General features: G+C 35.4%; 1 protein-coding gene across 2 annotated transcripts in view; it reads left to right on the forward strand.

Moving 5' to 3' along the window:
* LOC116424161 (discoidin domain-containing receptor 2) overlaps positions 1-26,327 on the forward strand; it is a 233,103-nt gene that overhangs the window by 111,449 nt on the left and 95,327 nt on the right. For both annotated transcript variants that reach the window (XM_031970186.2, XM_031970187.2), the window contains exon 2: positions 2,497-2,631. In XM_031970186.2, coding sequence (XP_031826046.1) covers positions 2,541-2,631 — 91 coding nt within the window. In that variant the 5' untranslated portion in view covers positions 2,497-2,540. The remainder of the gene's footprint in view (positions 1-2,496; positions 2,632-26,327) is intronic.

Raw genomic sequence — 26,327 nt, forward strand, 5'->3', positions numbered from 1 at the left:
GTTTTACTGCGTCAAATCAACTGGCGAATGAGTGTCACATCCCGAGTGCAATGGGTTAATAAATTCTGACATCAATTGATATAGCAACAAGCAAATTAAAACATAAGTAAATTGATATCTCAATAAATAAAAAAATACGCTTTCATAGTTTCCATAACAAAAAGTAAAAACTAATCAATTGAACTGCTCGGTAGTTTTAACGTCGAGCTCATTTTACCTCGCACGCCGCTCCTTGGCATCCCTTGTACCGCTTACGTCACGGGAAATTATGTCGGCCAAAAATTTTTGGCGGACCCTCTCCTATACGTGACCGAATGGCGATCGATGGTTTTATCCGATCCAAGGACAACAAAGCTGGAATTGGAAGGGAAAGATATCAGTTGAATTGCGAAGGAACGGTGTGCGTGTCGCGAGGAATAAAAAGGAGAGGGTGATGTGGTAACCTGGGAGATTGATGACTGTTACGATAGACGGTTGCGAGATGAATGTAGGCGTTTTGTATTGTAATGTATATTGAGTTACGGGTTATTTATCGCCGATAGATCGCGTTCCCAGAGAACCATTAATAGTATGATTTATCGAAGTAAAAGTGGCTCGTTCATCGATAGTTTGTTATTGTGTGGTTTGCATATCATCTATAATAGGTAACCGTTTTTTCAAGAATATTTTCATGATATTATTAAAACTGCAGTTCCTTTCTAACAAAGTCAGCTGATGCTATATGGTAATATTAATTGTTTAGATTTGGTTTTTGTTAATTTTTATTGTTTAAAGATATTGTAGTGTTATTCTTATAGCTTTTTTTCAGCATTAAAGTGGCTTTTAATGTTCTAAACAATTATTTAATGTTCTGTTATGTTGCAATACCATATGAGAACACATCACTGATATTTGCTTTTTCTGAAGAAATTTTGTTTGTAAGTAGTTTCTACTAAAATATTTCATGCACGTTTATTTTATCAGTTATCATTCCCGTTGGGGGTTCACAAATTTTGAAGAACTTCCCTGGTATATAATAATATAACTATTGTGGTATTAATGGAAATAATTATACTTTATTTTTAAAAATCATAGGAATAGTTAACCGAATAAGATACAAATAAATAGAAACAATATAGTTCGCAGTGTACAGGTCTTCTCTCCTCCAAAGCCGTCGCGACTCTCTCCCAGAAACTCTCGCCATCCGCACTTAAAAATCATTCTCTCCCCCATAAACATTCTTCTCACTCGCACTTTCAACAAACTCTCAACCACACCCTACTCCCACCACCACGCACTCATCCTCGCTTACACATCGCTCGAAAAATTCACCAACCCTTGGGCCTGGTCTTCATCAGTCCCTTTCTCTATTATGGTCTACTTGCTGTCTTTCAGGATACTGGTCCACTGCCTTAAAATTACAATACCACACGATTATTATAGTATAATGGAAATTCACGATCTGTTGGATTTATATATTTGAGGGCTTTTGTATTACAAAAATATTTGTAATTGCATTGCAAAAATACAACTATAACTTCTCTATATGTTAAGGAAAATAGATTAACATTTGACTAGATTAATCATTTAAATGATTAATGTAAAAAGAGTTACCTTTTAATATGTTATATAAATAAGTATAATTTCCTGAAGTGTGTTTCAAGAGTTAGATTCTTTTTTAAAAAGTGTATAATTTTTAGCCCGAATAACGTTCCGAATCACGTATTTCATAAAATTAAAGGTCATACTTTAATGGAAAAAAATCAATGAAATATTTGATCTGTTATGTACATGGTTTAAACTACAAAATACAGTCAAAGAAATCATAAATTTGCAATATTATGTTGATATTTTTCTTGTTAATGACAATTTTACCATGAAAAGCTAATAATATAAAGGGAAGACGAATTATTTTATTATACAAAATCTAATAAAAGAATTTCAAACGCAACAGTCTTAAAAAAATCTTATAAATAATAAAATCGTTGCAGGTGTAGGTATTAAAAGAAAACATTAATAAAATAAGCCTTGAACATAACAAATAGTATACCATGTTGTTTTCTATTTTATTCTCTCCCATAAACTGTAAATATTTTATATAAATAACGCGAGATCTAAAAATTCCGTTTTTAGAAATAACCTGCAATAAAGCTACTCCGGGCAAGAAATAACGTAAAACATCCTTCCTTTATTTTATTCTCTTTCATAAACTGTGAGTATTAGAAGCAATCCGAAACATCCGAAATTTAGGGGCTGTCTTTCTAAAAACAGCCCCTAATAAACCTACTGCAAACAAGAAATGGCGTACAGTATCGCTCTTTTATTTTAAACTCCTTCATAAAACGCGAATATTAGGAACGACCTTAATTTATTTAAATGATAGTGTATGTATAGGACTGATCAAATAAAATTCCCGGCAAAAACGTATAGAAATAGGTTGAAGGCAAAAGGGGACGCTTTCAGCCTTTGATTAAAAGCAAATAAATTTTAAGATAGACATTTTGTCTGTGCTTTCAGACGATTGCTCCGAGCTTCCATGAAGGCACCGCACCGCAGCGACCATGAAGACTGATTGCCTGCCAATAATTGCCAAGTTCTGTGCACTGCTGTCGCTGATCGGTCCGCCGCGCAATGCTCGGGCACTCGATATACGTGAGTCACTCTTTCCTTTCCGAAAATTATAACGTATAAACGCGTATAACGTCATACACCGGGCAATCGCAGCACCTCTATTACGATTATTAATTACACGCATACCACGGCGCAAGCCGGGTACAGAAATTCCCCTGTTTTATTCAGATTTCAATCATTTCGGTCCTCTATTACGTAGAGCCGGCGAATTTTAATAGATCATGAATATGAAAGTGACCTTCGCGCGGATACAAATTTCATTTTAAACGGTGCGGCACTCTTCGCGTCCGTGGGCGTCGCGAAACACATTATTCTCGGTAATATCTACTAAATGTCGGAAAATTTGACGCCCGATTCAATTATTACGGCAGATTTGAACGGCCGTGCGCCGCGTTTAAGCCTATATCGACGAACTTCGCGAAGCGTGCAACAAAATTTGTAACCGGATTGCGGATTTTTTAATTCGATATTAACACGTAGAGAATTTTTACGTTTCAACGACGCGCACTGTTGCGGTCAGTAAAATTGCACCTCTGTGTGTACTCATAAATGAGATTTGTGTAAAATATATACTGTTTGTAATTTTAGTGAAAACATATTTACTTTTAATTATTTATTGATTCTTTCTGATATGTTATATATATATATTTTCTGGAAAGTAGATCACCTCTTTACTTCGTTGCTCTTTTAAAAAGGTTAAACCAGCAGCTTTAGTATCTTTAACCCCTTGTCATACTATTTAACTCGGCAAAATCCGGGCCATACTTATGGCGACCGATCTCTCATTCGTGTTGTCACTTCGAGTCAGACTCGTGATATTTATGTTAGCTCAAAATTTTTATCGCGAGTCCAACTCGTTGAAGCACGGCAAGGGGTTAAAATGCCACAATTTGTATAAGAATTCGATGTGCTCGCATTGTATGTAGTATTGTATCACAATGAAAAAGACAGACTCTTTTTACAAATGTATTTTGTTTAATAGTATCACATACATGAAGGAAATAGTAGGTACATCAAATGCCTGTTAAATTTAAAGATGATTCTTTAATTTTTTAAATACATTTTCTATACGTTTGGTACATTTCGGAATACAGGTGCAAATATAAAGCTTTTGAAATGATGTGTTCCTTCAATAGAGAAAGGCAGTGATTCATTGTCAGTAGAAACAAATGCAATAGGTTTCAGTCATCTGGGTCAAAAACTCATCCCCATTTGTACAACCATAAATAGAACAACAAACTATTCTGAATACATAACCTGTTAAACAGATATGAATAAGTGTGATGTCACTACTACATATTGTTAGCAAATATAATTGATAACTAATAATAAATTAGATTGAGGCGGAATCTGGATCGGGGGTGTCAGAAGGTACGAAAGAAAGTTCGTAACTGAGACTAGACTTTATTGTAAAGACGGTCGGTACAATCCGCGTAGCTCCGTGACCGTTCTCGATGACTTCTCAACCAGAACTCCCTTCAACCTTCATTCGCTCGCTCATTTATCCCTACGAACATCATTCTCTCTTCATTCCCACGGTTCGCTTTCACTCTAAACTATCCATGCTCACCCTATGCGACACTCGATCCATCATCTAAACATCATCTCAACACTATCGCGCAGCGCACAACTGCAAAAAACAAAAACGAATACAATATATGTACATAAAACATTATTTACAGTTTTGCAGCAAGAGTTCTATATATCTTACACAACTCTGCAATTGATTGAAAGTGCAAATTTGTTTGCAGAATTTAAAATATTTTCAACGCTTTTATATTGAAAAATTATTCCTCTTTCATACACAAGTATGTTCGTACTGAAGAATACTGTAATATATCCGATTTCTAACAACCACTTGCATTGTAAATATAAGAAAAATAGTATTTATATTAAAGTCTAAATTATAATTATCACTGTTGTGTTTATATTATAGTTATGGTTCAATATAATGTAAATCATTTCTTTGAACATTCAAAAGCTTAATAGCATATATTACAAAGTTAAACACAGTTTTAATAAATTTGTACATTGATAGCTCAAGCATGTCTAATACTCCTTGGTGTTTTCAAGATACCTTTGAGACTCTGATATTTTGGAGTACCTAATTGACCAATAGCCTTTAACGGTGTTCTACGAGAATCTACTATAGTCCTCCTCACTAATGTTCTAGCATTCTTTGGTATTTTTATGGTTAATGATTTTTTGATATGTGGAGTCCTACAAAGTGAACTACCTGGTTTATACACACTTAATTTGGAATCATCCAAGATCGTTTTGATAAGTATTTGTTCCATATTGATAGTGTTTTTACAATCACATTTGAAGACGTGGCGCCGGTTTGTCGCCGCCACAAGATAAATATTCGGCACCTCCCTTGAATATTTGTACTAAGTTTAACTTAAACTTTATAGAAATTAAAGCATTATTTTAACTACAAAACTAAGATTCAAATGAATTCTATGTTCCACGATGACGTCCTTGACCTGTATTTTTCAATACACTAACGGAATGCAAAACACAGACTTTTACTTACAGTGGGCATTTTGTAAAATAATCAATTCTAGAATCAAACGAGTTAGAACTGTAAACAAATAATTCATAATATTACAGGCATATAGCTAACTTTATTACTTTTTTCTTCAACAACCGTAAATCTTTAATCTAACAACTTCGAGAGGCAGACCTTTATTAACGTTTTCCCCAAAAACTCAGTTTTTAAGGCCAAACGCTAAAGCTCCAAACTTTCAAGTTTATCACATCATTATTTGCAAAGGCGCAATTACGTCGAACAAGATAAAATAAAATCTTGAAACTTATCCCGTCGTCCAATTATACATCGACGGAGTTGGCTCTCGGAGGGAACGTACTCCGAGTACCGTTCCACTCTTCCAATTTTTTTTCGAAAATTGAAGGGCATCCCTGGTCGAATGAGGATTACCTCGAGGCAAAGCGAACTCCGGGGCTAAGAAAGAGATGGACGAGTACACCGATCCCGGGCAACGAATTTTTCCCAGTGTTGCAGCTGCGGATTGCTCATTCCGGTGAAAACAACCCGTTCGAAGGCATATCCCTTCCGTCTTCCTCTCCTTCGCTGGAACCGAGCCCGGTTTTCAGGGCCCGGGGCCGTCAAATTTTTCATCGGGAGCAGGTGATCTCCGAGTTTTTATTTTCCTCCCGGCCAGCTCGGGCGATGGGGGTGCCATCAGTCTGAAGTAACGACTCGCTATTCTGCACCCGCCCGGGGGATCAATTATTTTGAATCTAATGCGACAGGATAAATTGCATCCCACGAAAGACTACTCGTGCCATCCTCTCACCTCCGCTTGCCGCCCCGCACCGATTCTCCCTCCCGTGATCCAGTTCCCAGTATCTAGCCCTTCCTCTTATCCACGGTCACGATGCAGCCGATGGCCAGGTTCGAAGGGATTGGGCCGATTTTACGCCGGAAGGCACTCTCGTCTTCGGAAAACAACCTCCTCGTTACTAGGTTTCTACATCCCATCTCATCACTCGACAAATTGCCAATAAACATCCATCGATTGCTCTGCCGGCTCTATGTATATTAAATATCCCGACCTGTTAACGATGCACTGTCTGGTTATCTATGATTTTTAGTGAGTGCTGGGAGGTATCAATAATTTCTAGGTAAATGTTCACTGGCACATGTTAAGAGAGATGTCTGTTTTAACCAGTTAACTGCGTTTGACGAGTACACACTTAATGTTTTTATTCAATTGCGCGCAAAACGAGAGATATTTGAAACTAAATTCCACAGTTAACAGATTAAGTGAGTGTCACATCTGGTACCTGTGACTACATGTAATTACTTTAATAACTTAGTTGTTTTCGATGAGTATACTTGTCATGGGGGAAAGTCAAGGTCTTGTATGATGACGAGTATACTCGTCCAAAAACAGCTAACTGGTTAAGAAAGTATTTATTTTCGAAATAACCAATTTTTCAAGTATACATTACGTAAATGAAAATTGTTGAAATAATTATTTGTAGTTATGATCACTTACGAAGTCGCAACAGCTAACTGGTTAAATTGAGATTGTACAGTGGTTCCAGATTAAGAAGTTATAAATTTCTTAAATAATATTTTAAAAATTATATATTTCGCATTTGAAAACTTTTTAAAGTAAATATGTTATCATCTGTTATCAATGTTTATAAACACTTTATTACTAAAGAGGTAATCAGTGTTATGTCTTTTATCTTTTGAATTTTTATTTATTGAATACATATATGTGTACTTTTTCCAATTTCTTAGTTTCTTAACTTTTGTCGACTACACATTATAACTTGTCCTGTCATTCCAAATTCAAGCAAAATAACAAACTGGTGGAAATATTAATTGTTTTAAAATAAGAGCACCCAAATTAAAGCAAGAGTAACACAGAGTAACACAGTTAAAAGAATTAGAAAAAATTTTAATATAAATAAAAGGTATAAGTATTATTCATAAAAGAATTTGACATCGTTTTAAAGAAAAAGGATTTTTCCCAAAAATATTTAATGAATGTCTCATAAAAATATCGTGTAACCCACGATCACTTCAAACTATAAAATATTAAGTCTACCGGAAAGTTCTGTCCGATATCTCAAGTTTCCATAGACAAGTAATTTTACAAAAATAAAATCTACAAATTACCATCACATTGAGTATAGGTCATTAGTAACAATGGAAATTATATCACTCAGTAACTATTAATAAATGTATTGAAAATGTATTATTTTCTGTTATTTTAAAAACGAATCAACTTCCCGGTAGACCTAATACTTGCAAAATTCTCAGTTTATCGACGCCTTCGCTACAAAACTGTAACGAAGCAGTCAGTGTCCCTCATCACATATCTAAAATATCGTTCTTCGATCTTTGATAGTAGAAATACCGCACACGTTCACCCGAACCTTCGAAACTTTTTTTCACCTGACGCCCGTAAAGTTGACTTTATACGTGCTGGAAACTCCTAATATATTCTACAAAGACGCGAGTGACTTTTCGCCCACGAGAGCAAACGTCCTGTAAGGTGAACAAATTCCTGCGTCCTTGGAAAAAAGTTCCGTTTTTCCCCTAGCGAGAGATTATACCAGTGTTGGAACCAGGTTGCACGGCAGAAGAAGAAATTAGCGGCAGGCATGGGATCGAACTAACCGAATGAAAAGCGGAAACGAAAAGTTACTCGGGTTCTTACGCCTTTTACGGGCTTCCTGGCGCGGAAACTGCATCGCATATCTCCGTCGGGTGTTTTTTTAGAGGCGCGACAAATAAAACTGGCGAAAGAAATGGTGTAATTTACAGGTGTGGAACGCGGAAGCCTATACTCCACTTGAAATAATGTGAAACTTTCATTTATGGTCTTTTAGTAGAATGAGCTGGCTTTTACGGAGATTAAAGATGTCGATGATAATTCGTCAGTTTCACCGGAAAATGTTTCTGCTTTTTAATTCACGCTTTGTTAGTAGAATGAACCAATACTTCGACAAGAAATCGTTGCAAATTTCTCAGACAATTGAACGTTAAAATAAATTCATTTTGTGGTAAATTAATATTCAAACTACAATATCTGAAAAAACATTTTATAAGAAATATTTAATTTTCAAGAAGGTTAACATTCGACGAACTGTTCACGTTTCCTCAGAAAATAAATTTAAATACGTTTAATAATAATACATTAATTAATTTTTTAATATTAATCTATTCTAATAGAATTTCCCATTAGGTTATGAGTAATATGGAAAATACAACACAAAAATTCTTCAGAAATAAAAATTTAATTTCGAATTCATTTTTATGGGAAAATTCAATCACGTTCTCCGATGATCGCACAGAGTGTTACGTTCCATACAAGTTGAAAAAAGCATTTTCCGCTGAACGCCCGCACGACTTCGATCTTCTAATACTTTCCTTCCGCCGTAAAGATCTGGAACACGTTGTTTACGATAGACAAGATCGGCTCGTTCTGATCCTATTGGTTTCCGAGCGCCTCGGAAGCCGAGGACACTGATTACTCTTCAGAAACCAATGAAATCAATTGTCTAGGCTGCGCAAGCCTCGAGTCGATAACGTCAATACGTGACTCGTACCTCCGAACTTTTCTCAATCAATGGATTTTCCAAGGATAAGAACGCCGCCAATAATATTTCAGCAATTGCGCAGATGGTACAAATAGAAATCGGTGAATATTCATTAATCCTCGAACGAAGATGTTCGGCTCCACTTCGACCCAGATATTTAAAGACTTCGTTTAACTTTTCACTTGTTTAAACCTAACTTGCGTTTTCTATTGATTATATGAGACTGAACAACAAGAATAACGCGTCTCGCAGAAGTATATCTGAACACGCCGAATATTTTGCGACCAATGTTTTCATATAACACTATTCCTCGTTCAACGCGATATGTAAATTTTCTTTTCATTGCGAGCAATTTCAATTCACTGTTATTATAATACAGTAATTTTGATAGAGTAGCAGGATTCAGAGCGGGTCTCCAGTGATGCCCGATCCAGATAAGTATAATAGTTCGTTGATGTAGTTCTTAGTTTTGTACTGAGAATTTAGATTGGAGGTCTTTCGGTTTGAATTACTTTAGCGTTCTAATTATGCTGTCTTCATTTAGTAGGTTTGATGCTAACAGGTTGGAATGGTTAGCGATTCTCAGCCCGTATCTTTCACTGAAGCGAATAATTTCTTTTTCGATGGTGTTTATTTTAAGATCTCTGTGGATGATTGCATTTAAGACGTACCACGGAGCGTTGGTCATTATTCTGAGGGTTTTAGACTGTAGTCTCTGTAGGATTTCTATATTAGAGTTGATGGCTGTCCCCCTTAACCTTTTGCCCTCGACATCTCAGTCACCACTTAATTTGATATAGCAAAATCATAAAGTTCGATATTTATCATTAAGTTCTCTAAAAAGCAGCAATATATGAAATAATGAAGTAAAATATCTTCGTTTCTCAATTTATGCGTGATTTCTCGATAAGTTAGTTTCAAAAATGTTGTCTATGTCTCATCAGTAAGCGTTGAAGATTTCTAATGAAAAACTTTCGAGTGCAAAGGGTTAATTCATTTCCACACACCCGTATTGGCATAAGTATCACTTTGTATATGATTGACTTCTTATATAAGGATAACTTGGAACTTTCCTGACGAGCCAGTACATTTTGCTGATTCTCAAATCCAACTCCCTTCTCTTCGTTTTGATGTATTTAGCCCAGGTTAATCGTCTGCCAAGATATGTTCCCAGGTATTTCACTTCGTTTGCAGTTGGTAATGGCTGCCTATAGAGAGTTACAATGGTGCAATTTCCTTTCCTAGTAGCGAATGTGATGTGAACGGATTTAGTCTCACCAGCTTTTAATCGCCATTTATCCAGCCACTTTTGAATGCTGTCTATTTGCAATTGTAGTGTAGTGGATGTGGTATTAGGATTCTTATTGACCGCTAAGATAGTTATATCGTCGATATACGTTGCCAATATGTAAAAATAAGGTTAAGTTGAGCGTTACATCGGTTTCTTCGTTGTTACCGATTTCTCACGTTCCCTAATTCTTTTACTTCTCATAAAATAGAAAATAAGTGTTGGCATGGTGATAATCATTTGGAACGTGTTATTTTTTACTATTCGTATTGTATAAGAAAAATCTCGTACAGCACGACTTCCTATAACGCGAATTCATACAACACGTAACGTATTAATACGGTGATTGCCATGGGGGTCACCGGTGACCCCCGACCAAATCGAATTACTATAATTCAATTAATTAAACGATGATTACTTTGAAATACTTTTATATTATAAATAATGCTACTTAATGCGGTGACATTCGGAAAGATAAACGGATATAGTAATAAAACAATTCAATAAAATAGTTTGATATTACATTTTTTTCAGTTTGTGCATTCTCTTACACTGGTACTGTTAATTAGACGATGAAGAATCTAAGGTACAACACTAATACACGCAAATGAACCCGTCCGCTGTAATAATAATTCACTCGGATCGCCATTTACTCAGGACAGTTTGCAAAACAAAGATTTACCCGGAAGCAAATTGTTTCTGAAGATCTGGACACAAAGCGACTTGCGTGCCTCTGATTTCTAAGGGTAGTCGATTATACAACGGCCAAATATCAGCAGGACGAAACGGTTGGTCTTTGAGATAGTGGAGCAACAGCGATTGTTGATATACCATATAGAACGTGGAAAGACAAATACGCTACAAATCGAACCCAACATATTGACAATGGGAAATTGTTCACTCTTGTAGACGTAATATCTGACGGACCAAAAATAAAAGCTTTTTCATGATTAAGAACGGAAGAATTTTTTGTTACTATACAGACAAATAAATATGACACTAATTCTTTTATTTTTATTATTTAATACATCACCAATGTTCTGACAGTTAAATACTTACTTTCATTATTAATTCCGATAATCCGCCGGTGGAATTAATAATTTCATTTGTAACTGCAATGGGTAATCCAATATTACAACAAGGGTAATCATTAATCATTAAGTGCATTAAATATTTCCGGACATTGTTGCACAGGGTACATCAGATAATTAGGTCATATACGCAGGATATTTAAGAGAGTCGATTTAAGCGTTTAAAACAACGCATTTTCACTGTTAACGTGTATCATTAAAGAAAACAAAATCCTACGAAGATAAACCTTTTTACATCGTTCAATATATTCCTCCACCATATACTTTTATCAGCAACTAATCTGCGTGCAATAGTTTCTTAAGTTACAGTTTTCTTTCCGAAAAATGTAAAAATATAAACAAACGGTAACGTACAACAATTACCATGTACAACTACAAATATTTTCATCAAATTAGCCATATGACCTACAATATATCAGTTATTATTTGAAAACAATATTTATAAAAAACTAATACTTGAAAAATAAATACATAAGTACTTAAAAAATTGTAATTCTACAGGGGAATTCACCTGATCGTTAAACCCACCGTAAACAAGCAGAACGACCTGCCATAACCAATTGGCGTCGACTCGAAACCTAGAGGAACGTTAGCACGATTACCTTTTTTGAGTTTCCTCGGCGCCGGAGAAGGCAGGATGGGGGAAACTCGCGGGCGAGGTCATGGGAAAACATAGAGGTGAAACGCCGAAGGATACAACTGAAAAGAGCTGCCCGGGGTAAAGGGCTAGGCGAGCGAAAAAGGTCGAAAGTGAGCGAGAAAGAGAGAGTCCACGTTGGGTAACCATTGTTGCGAGTTTTCGCCGGGCGCCGCGGCAAGGAGTTCTGCTGGAAGTTTCCGTTTCCCTCGTTATGGTAAATGGTCTGTCTTGGTGGTTGGGCAAACAGCGCGCACAAAGATAAGTGCAAGCACGGGTACGCACTCGGCTACCATCTCGAGACGTTCTCGAGGACTTCTGGTCTTTCTCTTTGTCTCTATGGCTGACCTTCCTTCCCGCGATCCTACGGAAAGGTGTCCGGCTGGTTCCGGCCGACTGCTGAAACATGCACGAGGGTTCGCTATTGTTCGGGAGGGAAATGATTACTTCGTGCACACTCGAGCGAACGTACGAGGGACGCTCCCGTCGTCTCGACGGATCCGGCCTCGGCGCCCTCGAATTAACTGATTTGAATGACAAAAGGCCAGATAGGTGGTTAATGTATCATATTTCAGTTCCCGCGGCCATGTAGAGACGAGACGACGCGACGCGACGCGCTACAAGGTTCGTGTAACCGGGGCTTTAATCCGACGTTCGCGAGTTAATCCTTAAACTCGGCGTCGTCGTCGCGTTCGCGACCTCTCCGCTTACTGACGCTAAGTGAGCACGTTGGGAGTAATCGCCGGGTTAACGCGTTCAGTTTGTGCACTTCTTGTTCATTCAGTTATGCGTTTCGTTTCTTGCTTGTTTTATATAGACGTGAAATTAATCTTTTAATTTTCTACTCTGGCATTTCGTTCCAACTTTTTCAGGTGGTTTTATTTGTTTTGATCGTGAGTTAAAGACGATGGTTCGACTCCTTTGGGTTTCTGTGAACGAGGAATGGTTTTCTATTTTTATAATTTCTTGTGTCGGTTTTACTATTTTTAACTGGTACAATATTGTAGTATCTAGGATTTTTAGCATAGCTTAGCATATTTTTTAGAGGTGTGAATGCGGGAGTGAGTGTGACCGAAGGGCAGTAAAAGAGGAGAGCCTAACAGTCGAGGGAAAATGCACAAGGTCGCAAGCTCAAGGTTTCCAGTTCGGATTTAAAGGGGTGTCTTTGACAGTTTGTGGAATGTGCGAAAGAGGAGAATAATTTTGGACCAGCAACTGATTTTTGAGTACGAATGTCCGAAAGGGAGGCTATGCCCAGTGACAGTCGTGCGTTGGTCTTCGTGATAGTAAGTTCGTGTGTGTCGATATTACATAGTTTCTTATATTTAAACATCACTTTTATTATTAATAAACGTAGTTATTTATTATATTTCCTATATTCTAGTATATTATTCCTATTCCACACATATATACACTATATTTTGTGGTTTGTTTCAATGTTTATGTTCTAAAGTATTGCACATTTCTTCTGACAACTTTCTTTAAATTGTTTCCTTATTACGTCTTCAAGGAAATTCTAGGGAAATGTTAAATTGAGAAGAAAATAATAAACTTTTTAGACAAATCAATGTTTAATATAATGAAGTTATATTTTCTAGTTAATATTTATATCTTATGTCTTTTTTGTTTGTTGCAAAAAGAAAATTGATTTTCTAATTTCCAAACCAATTTCATTTCTCTTTCAGAAATTTCGTTAACGTATCTTTACTAACGCAACATGATGGAAATGGTTGCATTCTTTCAGTTTAAAAATGATCCTTCATAATATCTTATTATGTTTTATATTGAATTAGTTTGTACCGTGGATTATTTATTTTACGTGAATTCAACACTTTTATTCTGAATAAGTTGATGGACAATTTATATATAAAATGAACTGGTCAATAAAACTGTAAAAGGCGCAAAGGATTATATCGATATAAATCTGAAAACTAACCACTTTTCAGATATGGTGCTTTAAAGCTTGTAAACCGATGCATTATTCGATTGACGGATTTTATATTATGATCCGTGTTATTTGAAAAGCACGGGAAAAGTACAAAAGCATTTCGATCTCTGGATAAACGTAATCATTCACAGAAACACTTACACATTTCTGTTATTAAAACTATATATTAAATAACTGTATATTGAAAGAAAAATTCTAATGCATTATATATAATAAAAATTCCTATTTCATTGTAAAAGTTCTTTAACGCATAAAATGTTTCAGTACCACCGACTGCTTAAAATTTATAGATGACGGTGCACATTTCAATAACTAAGAAAACCATAAGAAGCACGTGCAATAAACGATCGAATATCGAGCGTCAATTAATTTTTCGCATTTTATGCATTTGTACCGTGAAAATCGGTCATAAATACTTGGCGAAAATATTTTATTACCCCGCCACGCACCCCTGACATTTAATATTCGCCCGAGATACTCGGTAGAGGATCGTATAAACCTCCGCCGAAGGAACTTGACAAGAAGCTTTTTATTATTCTCAACGATCATTTCCATACATGTGGGTCTGCTCAAAAGTGGTCTATATATTTCGTTCGATGCGAAGAGTTTCCATAAGTCGGGACGAGAAGGTTAACAATGTTAGAACTTCGGTAACTGGGGCAAATTGGTCAGAGTGGAAGATTTCTACACGTCGCTCCAGCTTTCTGGCTGATAACAAATTAGTAAAGTTTGATGCTTAACCTCTCGATGATTTAGGCATCAGTCGCGTGATCTTCTCGCCGTAGTTACGAGTCATGTTCTATTCGGAATAGAAATAGATACGCGGTGGCTGTTATTAATTCGTTGCAATATTTTGAAAGAAACAATCGTGATACAATATCTTTGATGCTAACGTGACGTTGATAATCTAATCTTCTGTAATTTAGCACGTGCGCAGATAAACTGGAGATGATATGAAATGGTGTGTATTATAAATATTTAAATTAATAGGTAATTGATTTCAAATGAAGATTCCCCAACAATCGTGTTAACATTTTGACTGCCACGTTAGCTGAATTTGGGGGACAACATTTTTTACGTCAACTTAAAAATTATTTTTCTTGCTGACGTATCGAACGAACCGAATTGTGTTAGATTTATTAAATATAGAAAGGACACTAGAGCAATCGTTATGAAAAATCTTGACTTTTTACTTGTTGTTTCATTAAGAAAACTATTTCTGAAAACTGAAGTTTAAATGAAGGTCTTTGTTGATTATAAGAAGGGTAATTTTAACATCGAGCATCTCAAAATAAATGGGAACAGTCTGGAATCTATCTCTGGTATTAATGTATTGAACGATATGAATAAATTGAATACGCTCAAAAATAAATGTGTTAAACTCAATCCAATAATCGATGATTCAATAATCCATTCATTGATTTTTTATTAAGCTTTTAGTTTGATTGGGATTTCATTTCCTCCTTACCAATTGAAAAGTCACCAAATATCCATATTGAGCTTACTGCCTATTGATTACGACTGTAACAAATTACATTAAATTCTCGTGCTTCTATTTTTATTGCTCAGATGTTTTATTTTAATTTCGAAACATATATCTAATATAAGAGATTATGTTAACCTAATACTGTTTAACATAAATGTTTTTAACAAGCTTGGTATTAAGAAAATTGAATGAAGACAACTCAGCGAAGGTAAAGATAAACCTAGACCGAAAATATCGAACCGGAATAATTGAACGTCACAATATGCAAAAACTGTACAAATGCAGAACCATGACAACTGATAATTAAAAAATTTTAATTCCAGACATCTTATACCAAGAGCTGCAGATATGAAATCCGCTGGATACAAAATCTATATTAAGACCCTCTGATCCTTGAACTAATTAAGCCTCAAACATACTACAACCAAGATAATTTTTAATTCTCCAGAAACAAGAACGTAAACTGTAAGTCCATCGCGCACAGGGATCCAAGTCCAAAATCCTTTAAATTGCAAAGTTAAACCTGAAACTCACCTATCAATGTTTGATTGTAAATTCTAAATCAGAAACTTTATCATCGTAAGAATCCGAATTTAACACTTCTTGTCCGCAAGAACATAAATAAAAGATTCTCGATTTTAGAAAATTTAAGTTTGAAACTCTAATTTTGAAGGTAGGAAATCTTATTTTCTTAAATTACACGTCTCTGAATTGGAGGTAGAATTCGTAACTAACCCCTTCTTCCTATGATTTATTTCTTAACTGTGATCAATGTAACTACTTTATCGTTAATAATTTATTAGGAGAAGAACAAATTTTAATGCGTATTCTATGACTACATTTACTTCAAAGGTTAACGATTGATAATAGAAAAGTAATATTTAATTGATATTTTTAACAAATAAATAACACGTAAAATTTTGAAATTCAGTTTAAAATTTTCGTTACAAATCTCACACGACATTGTAGGTCAGGGGATTAAGGTCGAGGACTTGCAAATGGGTTTCTAATAAGTCTTAGTAGTTGTTACGTACACACGGACTTGAGATGATAAAAAATAACGCAAACACTGCATATTTCTTGGAATTTTTATTACAATTATATTTATAATTTATTACAAGAAAAATTGATAGTGGAACAGCATTCCCTAAAACAACCTGTGACAACGGTGTTTCATCTGTTGTCAACTTAAACATTTTTAAAAAGGAAGTCACCCGGCCATTTGGTGACCAGCGGACGTGAAGTCTCAACAGTTCCCGGCGAAAACAATTAAGGAATTTCCTGTTAGGAAACTCTTACATCTCAACAATTGATCTCTGTTTTGAACCCTTATGTTCTAAAAGCTCAACGCATTGTTGACCAGAAATTTTATACAGAAGATACACCATGTCACCGGTTATTATTTCGTAATTAAATATGAAAGTGGAACAATCTAAATAAACTTCAATACATTTTATTTACATATCATATCTTTTATATACCTTTGAATATTTTACTTTTGCAATATTCTATATTGCTCTGCGTTTCAAAAATTCAAATAAATAATGCAAGTGTTCCGTCCGACGCGGAACAAAACGGAGAAAATCCTCGAAGGTTCGTTTATGATATGGACGTGCCAACAAATTTACTTTCGGGATTAGCTTTTTTCGAACTCAGTTTATTTATTTTAGTTACAAGGGGCAATTTCACCCTAAACCATGATGAAATCATTTAGTTAATCCGCGCATGTCGAGACAATAGTTTTGAATTTTTCTTCGTTCGTACAGACAACCGACCATATCATAAACGAACCTTCGAGGATTTTCTCCGTTTTGTTCCGCGTCGGACGGAACAGCAAGTCTAAACACGAGTTAATTCGTGATCGGTCAACAATGTGCTAAGACTTCAGTCTCTAGATGTAGAGGTCCATTGTCCGAAGTCTGCATTTAGGAATCTTGAAATCTTTGGGAATTAGATATTCCATGTCATCAGCTATCTGCATTCGAACTTGAGTTCTTGATTTGGGATTTGAAAGTGTAACATTAAATACGATTCAATGCATTCTTGGCTGCTTAGATTCAATTTTCTCTAACCAAATGTAATCCATATTTCAGTTCAGTTTTTATTTTCAATTAATTAAACTTGGATCTACGATTCGTAATACGTGTTTAATTTCAACCTTCAATAGCCAAGATTAATCCAATTGGAATTATTCTGACCTGGATTAAGATTATTCAAATTTCTAACTCCTGAGATAGTTTGATCTACATCTCTCTATTCTGGATTGCTGCGATGCAATATTCCAAATCCTGATATGTATAAATATGGTATCAACGTCTACAGTATAAATATCATCTATCTCTGACGAAATATTCATGGATACACGTGTATTTAACATTTCGACCTCCATGCCACCCAAATTTGGATAACATAAGTATGCAAATTTTTGTATAGATTTGAAAATTAATTTTCTCGTTGGCGTACCGAACATACTAATTTTTTCGACGATAAAGTATTTACTTTTTCCGATAAACGTGTAATTTTTCTTCGTTTTGCTTTAGTTTTTCGGTAGAATATATTATAGATGCATTTTCTCTGCATTTCATGAGTATATACTTTATTAATTGATTTCATTGCGCGCACAGTAACTGTTTAAAATCGTTGTGATAAATGTTAACTTTTCAGTTTTTGTTTTGCTAAGAAAATTACTTTGATTATACATATAAGTAATTTAATGAGTATCCATTTTGCGGTGAATATGTCTATAATTAAGTGATAAATTGTACCTGGAAATACAACCTACGGTAACGTCGGTTAAAAAAATTACGTTATCTATGGTATGTCTTGTTCCCAAAGTCCGGAAAGCATGGTTCCGGCGCTGTCCAAGAGACCCCATTCCCTTTCCTTGTGCCGCTTCTTCTCAGTCAACTGAATCGACCGTCCGTGACGAAAAGCTTCCCGGCTTTTCGCGGATTTGAAATGCAGAACAGTTTCCCTCGACTCGGAAACCCAGGCTGAGTTGGAAACGTCGTCTTGTCCGATTCAAAGTCGTGTCGACGGTTAATCTTCGATTCTCATCTTCTTTTAGAATGAAAGAAAGTTTTCTGCCGGTGATGTCTTTCTTCCGGCATAAATTTTTTCACCGTCTATTACACTTTTTTCGTGATATAATATCTTCAGATTTTAACTTACAATTAGTTTCAAAGACTGATTACACTCATAAAACTCAAATACGTAAATTAGAACCACGCAATGCTTTTACGTAACGGATTGAAATTTAAAAAACCGTTGCAAAAAATAATAGAAAAAGATTGAAAAACAATTAGCTGTACAATAATTTAAAACAGATGTTCTTTTTATTTTAATTTTCAGAAATGATTTATTATAGGTAATCAACACGGAAGAAAATATTTACGAGGAAAATTATCGAACCCAGAAATTCAGTAAAATTGTTCAAAAAACAAAGTATTTTTTGTTTAAACTTTGTTTCGCTATTTCTTATGGTTCTCGAGATAATCCACTGGAATAAAAAATTTGCACTTTTTCCAAGGGATGGTTTCACCTCTCCTAAGTGAAATTCAGCATGAAAAGAACTGTAATGTATTAGGCTTGACTTACTCTACTTAAACACAACGTTTCATAACTTTTTGAATTTCCAGGTACGATAACTTCTCTTGTTAAATGAATAATAAAACGTGATACATTTCAATCTTACTAACACAAGCTGTGAAACATCCAATAATATCAAACGATATGAATAAAATTTCATGTATAAGCTACATAACAATACATTTTCATCTCTCGTATTTTCATGCAAATATCAGCAAATTGTATAAGCATCTCATCAAACTTCAACTTTAATAACGCACAGGAGCTGTTCTCTTGAATTCCAAACTTGTTGCTTCTAGAAAATGTTTCTATGTTGCTTCTAACAATGTCTAAACAATTGTGATGCGAAAGAACGCTCCGATTTGCACATTGAATTAGAAATTCCACTATATTCTCAAATTGATTAATGCAGCTGTACATATTTAAAAAGTTGATGTTATTACAAACTAGTTTTGATACCTGCATACTGCATGAGAATCAATACTACTACATATAAATACCAACAAGATTTAATTGTACGGGACAAAACTCTATAGAACGTTCGTTGGAACCAGAGTCTGAAATGAGAGTAAAGTCATTACCATTCTATGAAGTCCATTAGAATCCAAGCAAATTGGACTACGACTAGCAATGAGGCTGGTACATGCATATACATATGTTAGTATTTACGTAACCTCCCTTCAAATTCGCTGCATATCTCATTGCCTTCCATAACCACTAGTAATTTATAAGATCGTGTCTGATGCAGGTTCATCAAACATTGTTCTGTATGCAACCGTATACAGGTATCAGTTTTAACAGCAGTTAACAGGCTCCAGGTTTCGAGTAATTGTTAACTCTTGTCTACATCTACAGCTAATTTTAAATCAAATAACCCAACAGAACGGTAATATTTATTGTAGAAAGCTTAACCTAAACCTTTAAACAATAACCATATTAAAATTTTTATATTAATATTTTTTGGAACTAAATCTGATATACTCTTAAATGAACCTAAACAAATCGAAACAAATTTAAATAAACTTGACTTTAACTTTCAAGCAATGCAATATACAGTAAGAAATTATTTCCATGCACATTTGTTAAGTTAACTGCAATGTGAATCTTTGATACTTAAGCTAACTCTGAATTACTTTATCTTTGAAACCAAAGTTGAATGACGATCATGTCTATACATAAAATTCCTCACGGTATTAATCCCGACAATGTCGTCTATAACTTCTTGTTTCCTTAATTTTATTATTTGTTCACTAATAACTGAAGCGTCACATTCATAACCAAAAAATCCTATGAGTTTGCTTTCATCGAAGGCTAACCGCATCGTATCAAACACCGTTGTACCAATTCCAGCGGACCAAGGGTTCAGCAAAGATTATCTGGCTGATCCACCAAGTACTAGGTCAACTCTATCCAATATCGGCCGCGACGCCTTGCACTATTCAATAGAGCTTCGTCATATCTAAAAACTTGACTTCTTATTTCCCGTCCCCAAGCAGGAGATCGGGCAGAAGGGGAAAAGAGACAGCCAGGATAAGAGAAAGAATCATCGAAACGCGGAACAAACGAAACCATCTGCGAGCAGCTAAGCCGTCCAACGTGTCCCCGAGTTGGCTGGAAGCGGTCCGGCTGACCTGGTCTTCGTTCGCCCCGTATCGCGGGTTAATCTTCGATCCTTATCTCCCGTGCGCGGTTCTAGGTGAAGCGGGCTTAGAGCGGGCCGCGATGGTCCATTGTCTCCTCCGTCAGCATCTTTCTTCCGATCCCCTTCTCCGTGACTCCTTTCGGTTATTCGAGCAGGTACGTCGAGCCGGCTCGGTAACCTCTTAACGTGACCGTGAGGGAAAAGGGTTTATACGCCTCCAGATAGGGCAAGAAAGGAGGGTAGGCAGCAGAGGATAGGAGGGAGAAAGCGTAAAAGGGCGTCGCGCTCGATGGCGGATAGAAGCGGGCGGCGAAACGAAGAGGAGGCCGGTGAAAACCATCTTCCGGATAACCGTATTACCCGCTGGCATTGTCTACGGCCAGCCAATTCGAAGTAATGAGACACAGTCGGTTGCAGAGAACAATCGGGCTTCCAGCGAGCGTGCAGGAGCCACGACGTGCCTTCCTACCTTCTCCGGGCCGCTATCTCTCCCGCTGCCTTGTCACAACCTTCTCTTACCCGGCCTCCGCTTCCCTCGCCCTATCTTTCTCCAGTTCGCTTGTCTACCTCGCCCTTCAGCTTTATAAGGAGCACGTCAATTCTACGACGCGTAGTGCACACTAAGTCTCATCTTATTGCATTCTATTCCGTCCCCGTCCTTCCACCTTCAAACCACCCCACTTCCTGCACACCGTCTTCCTCGTGTTTTATCATCCGCAGCCCTTCAACAACTACCCCTACCGTTCGCTACCTACCTCCCCCCCCCCCTTTCGTTCTCTTTCGCGCGTTTTCCTGCTTCATGCTCAGACGCCCGTGATATTATGCGTACGCGAAACAATCGCGATGTAAACAATAGCGCGTCTTCGGGAGTTGAAAAGGAATCAGCGTTGACTAATGAGCGTAAGGCTGGATACGGATATTTGAGCCTCGCTGGCTCCCGTTCAGTGAACGGACCGTAGAGCTTATTGTTCTTTAAAGTTTTTAGAGATAAAGGAGAATGGAATTTCACAGTGGGGGTTTGTTTTCGTTGAATTGGTAGATAGAGGATTTCCCGTTTGAACTGACAGAGTTTTGCGAATTGGAAACTGAGGGTAGGCGAATTTTTTTGATGGCCCTGTTTTGTTTGATTGGAGATTAATACTTAGTTAGCCTTGTGTTATATTTTCTATAGTTTCCCACAGTTGTTTTATAAAAATAGACTTTGTCATTTGGAAATGAAAAATATTGGAAGTTTAAATGAAATTTACAACATATTGTTAGTTGTTATGAGTAATATTTTAGGAGAATGAGTTTAGTCATTTTCTTGTACTATTTTGAAGTATTTAGTAACTACCTGTGGAACAAAGATACAAATGAAATATTTCGTGAACTGTATTTTAAATGTCAACATCTTGAGCTTTTTAAAAAATGGAAATGACCAATAGATTGAGTAATTGATTAATTGTCGAAAACTGAGTAATTATCACGTTACTAGTAAAATGAAGTAATCTTTAAAAAAATAAATATAGCAGGTACTATGGAAATATACAGTATTTATTGATAATTCAGTGATGAGTGTTTACCAGACATATTTGGTTGGAGCTTCTTAAAAATAAATTCTGAAATACAAGTATAACATTTTTTTGCAAATATTCTTAGAATTTAGAAATGTAAACATTTAGATTTAAAACTCGATAGAATTTCATTAAAAATTTTAACTCAATGTTTAACTCAGTGCTTGTCATGAATCATAAAAATCTATCAAGCCATTGATGGCGTCTACACATCGGTGCTCATTAGATTTGCTAAGGCTCGAAGGACTATCTTCCGCTAATGGAAGCACTATGACTATACAAATTTTGAACACGAAAACTGTTAAGTACTAGGATGGTCCAACGACTACTCCGTCCGACTAATTTTGGACGACGACTTCTTGTTCTGAGTATTCGATAACGACTGTTTACTAACTGCTGACGAAAAAGCTGAAACTGAAGTCAAAGTGGGCACTCCACCCCCTCCACTATTTCAGTCTAAAGTGCCTCTTTTTGAGGGCAGGGGTGAGGTCCACCGGAGCTATGCGAAGTGGCGACCGTGCGGATTTTCTCCACAAAAAGTGAAATTAGCACGTCAGGGAAAAAAGTGCAAATAACTAAACAGTTGCAAAGTCTAAGCCTTCCTCAAAGATAACTGGTCAGGTATGTGCCATAAACTCGGACATTGACGGCACCAATACTTAAAAAATTGCTTACTTGAAGAATATTATTTAAAGAGAATGACAATAGAAAATTTTAAGTGCAAGTACTCTGAAAATTTATGTATCCGTAGACTCATTCACATAAATATATAACAAAATGATTTAATACACTAATTCACATAAAGAATAATTACAAAATGAAATACGATTTTCATTATAATTAAAATGTAAATATTTATGATAATTTATATTTTATGCGATTTTTATAAAAATTTTTATGATTTTTACAAAACAGATAACCAAAAGAGAATTTTTTCGTTTAAAGTAAATAGTAAGGAAGTATTAATAAATGTATAAAATTGATTTTTTTACATGAAGCCTGTTATAATGCAATTTTTATTTGTATTATACATTAGTCTTTGCATATTGAACACGACAAATTATTTTATCCATTAGAATTGTTTTCATGCGCTAAGAAAGGTTTATGAACGATTTTTTATCTTTAAAAGAATTTTCTTTGTTCTTTTTTATTTATCACAATAATTCATCTTGTTATTAAAAAGTTAAGGTTATGAATTTAAAAATTAAAAATTAAGAATATTTGGAGGTACCTGAATTAAGGTGAATCTTTCGATAATAGGTGGTTTACCATATGCAGCAGTGAACTATAGAGTATTGAACTTAAATTTCCTTCGATTTAATAAAACTTTATCTAACTATATCTTATTTATTTCGTTTGAAAACCTTCTGGCACCTTCTAGCGTACATTATTATTTATAATAATTATTTTTATATCACAATACCACTGTAACACTGAATCAGAGAATGAGAACAGTTGTTGACCAAAACAAAATTGTCCAATTCTCATTTTCTATGAGGTAACAAACACAAAAGAATAAAAAATCGAAGTTTCCGTTTACTATTAGCATCTAAACAAATGTAACCCATTCACATCGTGTCTATATAATTCTTTGAAACTCAATATTTCAGACGATTTGATGAAATTCAATCAGATTTGTTTTATTTCAAAGCGAATGACGTATTTAAAATCGTAAAGATCTCTTAAATTAGTTCTAATCTGAATAAATTAATCGATAAAAGAATTTATGTCTGAGATCCAGTGCATAATTATTAGTACAACGTGTTATTCAATTATATTTCCTTAGTAGTTTTATTAACTCGCAGGCAGACGCGTCAAGTTCACCTCTCGTCTCGATATCAAACCGCGTCATATCATGTTCCCTTCTTTTGCCGCACGTTTCTCCGGAATATTCATCTTCGGCGGCGTATGTACACCGTGGTACATGGTGCACACGACGTCATGTATACGTGCTGTCATCTGGGTATACCGACCTGTCATACCGTAAACAATAAAGCAACGAGGAGAGATGCCGCCCGGCTAGAAAGTTCCATGAGAATGAGGATTCGATAATCTCTAGCTCAAGTGTTTCGGAAAATCTTGTTACTTCTCGAGTAACGTTAACCTTTGTCTACTCATGGAAAGTTTCTTTTCCCGAGAGGCAAATTCTGTGCACAGGGTGAGCCACGTAAATGGGACAAGGCATAGCGATCAACGGATCGCGGGTATTCGTTTACTGACAAATTTTACATTCCTTCGCGTAACACTAGCAACTGACGAAAATTGCTACCTTTGGGGATGTAACTGTAAATCAATAATTATTCTTCCTTCTGTTTCTATATAACGTTTGTATTATGATACGCAAACAAATATTATTAATAAATGTACTACAAAGTAGTAGAAATTTTTCAAATGAACCAAGCAACTTATAATCTAATTTAATTTAACACTAGGTTTATACACATTTATCGTACTGCTTATTCTATTGTTCCTGGAAAAATTGATGATCCTATTGAGGCGGGAGGAAAGGCTTTATTTAAAAATGTGAAAGAAACTTTCTTTGTATGCCCCGCGCCACTCGCTGAATTAACGGCTAGTGGATGTTGAGATGTTTAAAGTGGATGCTTTAAGAATTGCTACTTTATAACTAATACTTTAATTTATTATAAAAATGTGAATAGTACGTTTAGTGTGTGATGTGTGACTTGACTGCCCCACTGTATAGTGAGAAGTGACGAAGTGTCTTCTCGTTACTGACGTCGACACCTCGTTTTGGATTGAGTATGAGTTGTCTTTTTGCTTTTACACCAATCGGCGCATGTTTGCTATGTTTTGGCTAACGCCCTTTAGTCAGCCTATTTCCGAGCGGGGGTGAGGGCAATGTGTATGTGTGGAGGGGGTTTCTGGAAGGTTCGCTAGTTTGCGGAGATTTCTTGTAGATTGAAACCTGTCTGTAAGTACCGGTGTACACATGGTTGGCCGATTCTTTGAAAATCCCGAGTTTATGACCTGGTCGGTTATTAAGACGAAGGAGACAAAATTCTATGCCTATTGTATGCATCTAAATTGACTAAAAATAAATGTTTTCTATCGCGACTCTAAACATGTCGATTATAGTAACAAAAACTCAAAAGTATTAAAAAAGAATGAACACTAAACTTAACTGTCTGTCCCGTCCATATCATAACGAAACTTTGAGAATCTTTTATTATTGTCTTCCGTATCGGACGAAACAGATCCTTCATTTAAATTTAGGAAATTAGGGATTTAGAAATAGACTATTAGGATACATATTCGCGTAATTGCATCGATCAAAATCGACATAAACTTTTAACAAGTAATATTTATAAAATTCAGTTTGCGCCAAATTGATGTGTTCTGTAAACCTAGTGTTCACGAAATGAAATTAGTTTTTGAACTTCCTCGAAAGATACAAGATGATTTTTTGACCAACCTAATACTATATATTTGTATGTATACTTACGTCTCACATATTTACCTTTCTCATTCAATATTGTGAAGCTGACTATGGTTTCTTTCGCACATTTAATTGTTTTTTTATATACTATTCCTTTTTACTTACTTCTTAATTTGGTTCAGTGAAATGTTCAACACATACCGTACAAGATAAACATCTGATTGAAATAGATAAAAATATAACTGTAGCCTTGTTTTCACGAAACTGTATCTCGTTCAGCTACTTAACTTTTTCTTGAAACATTCTCTTCTCCATTTAAGTGAAAGATAGACATCTTGCCATAGTTGCGTGATATTAACATATATACGAAAAGAAAGAAAGAAAAGAAAATTTGTGGGGAATGAAGAAAATTTGCAGAGGAAGAGCAAAGAAAAGCTTGGAAGATTTCTATGATACTCGAGTTCGTTTACTTTCTTATCTTTCGCATACTCGTAATAAAGGATAGTTATATTTACCTTAGGACGAATTTTTCTGCTCTCTTTTGCCTCATTTCTACGATATCGCGCGCATTATTGTGTTATTTTAAGAAATGAAATTGATTCATTGAAGAAATGAAGCTAATAAAAGAAGACAATTGAAACACTATTTATAATTTATCTTTTCCGAAACAAAAGTTTTACACTTCGATCACACTGAATCGTTCAGTATATTATTAACAAATCTAATGACTAAAAATACAAATTTATATTACATAGTTTTTAAAAATTACGTTACATTAAAAAAATAAAATTAACATTTTTGGTTAATGCTTTTAGCATTTTGTTATACAAATTATACATATAATTCCCTACAGTTTTTAACCAACATTTTTTTCACAAATGATAAATATATGCACGAAAAGAAGGGCAGAGGGAACATTTGACTATTTTTCATAACTAACATAATGTACATAACTTTTTAATGTTTATGATATTTGCAGAGGAACAAAACTAACTTATTTTTT

Source organism: Nomia melanderi, chromosome 7 (genome assembly GCF_051020985.1).
Source record: "Nomia melanderi isolate GNS246 chromosome 7, iyNomMela1, whole genome shotgun sequence".
Taxonomy (NCBI): Eukaryota; Metazoa; Arthropoda; class Insecta; order Hymenoptera; family Halictidae; genus Nomia; species Nomia melanderi.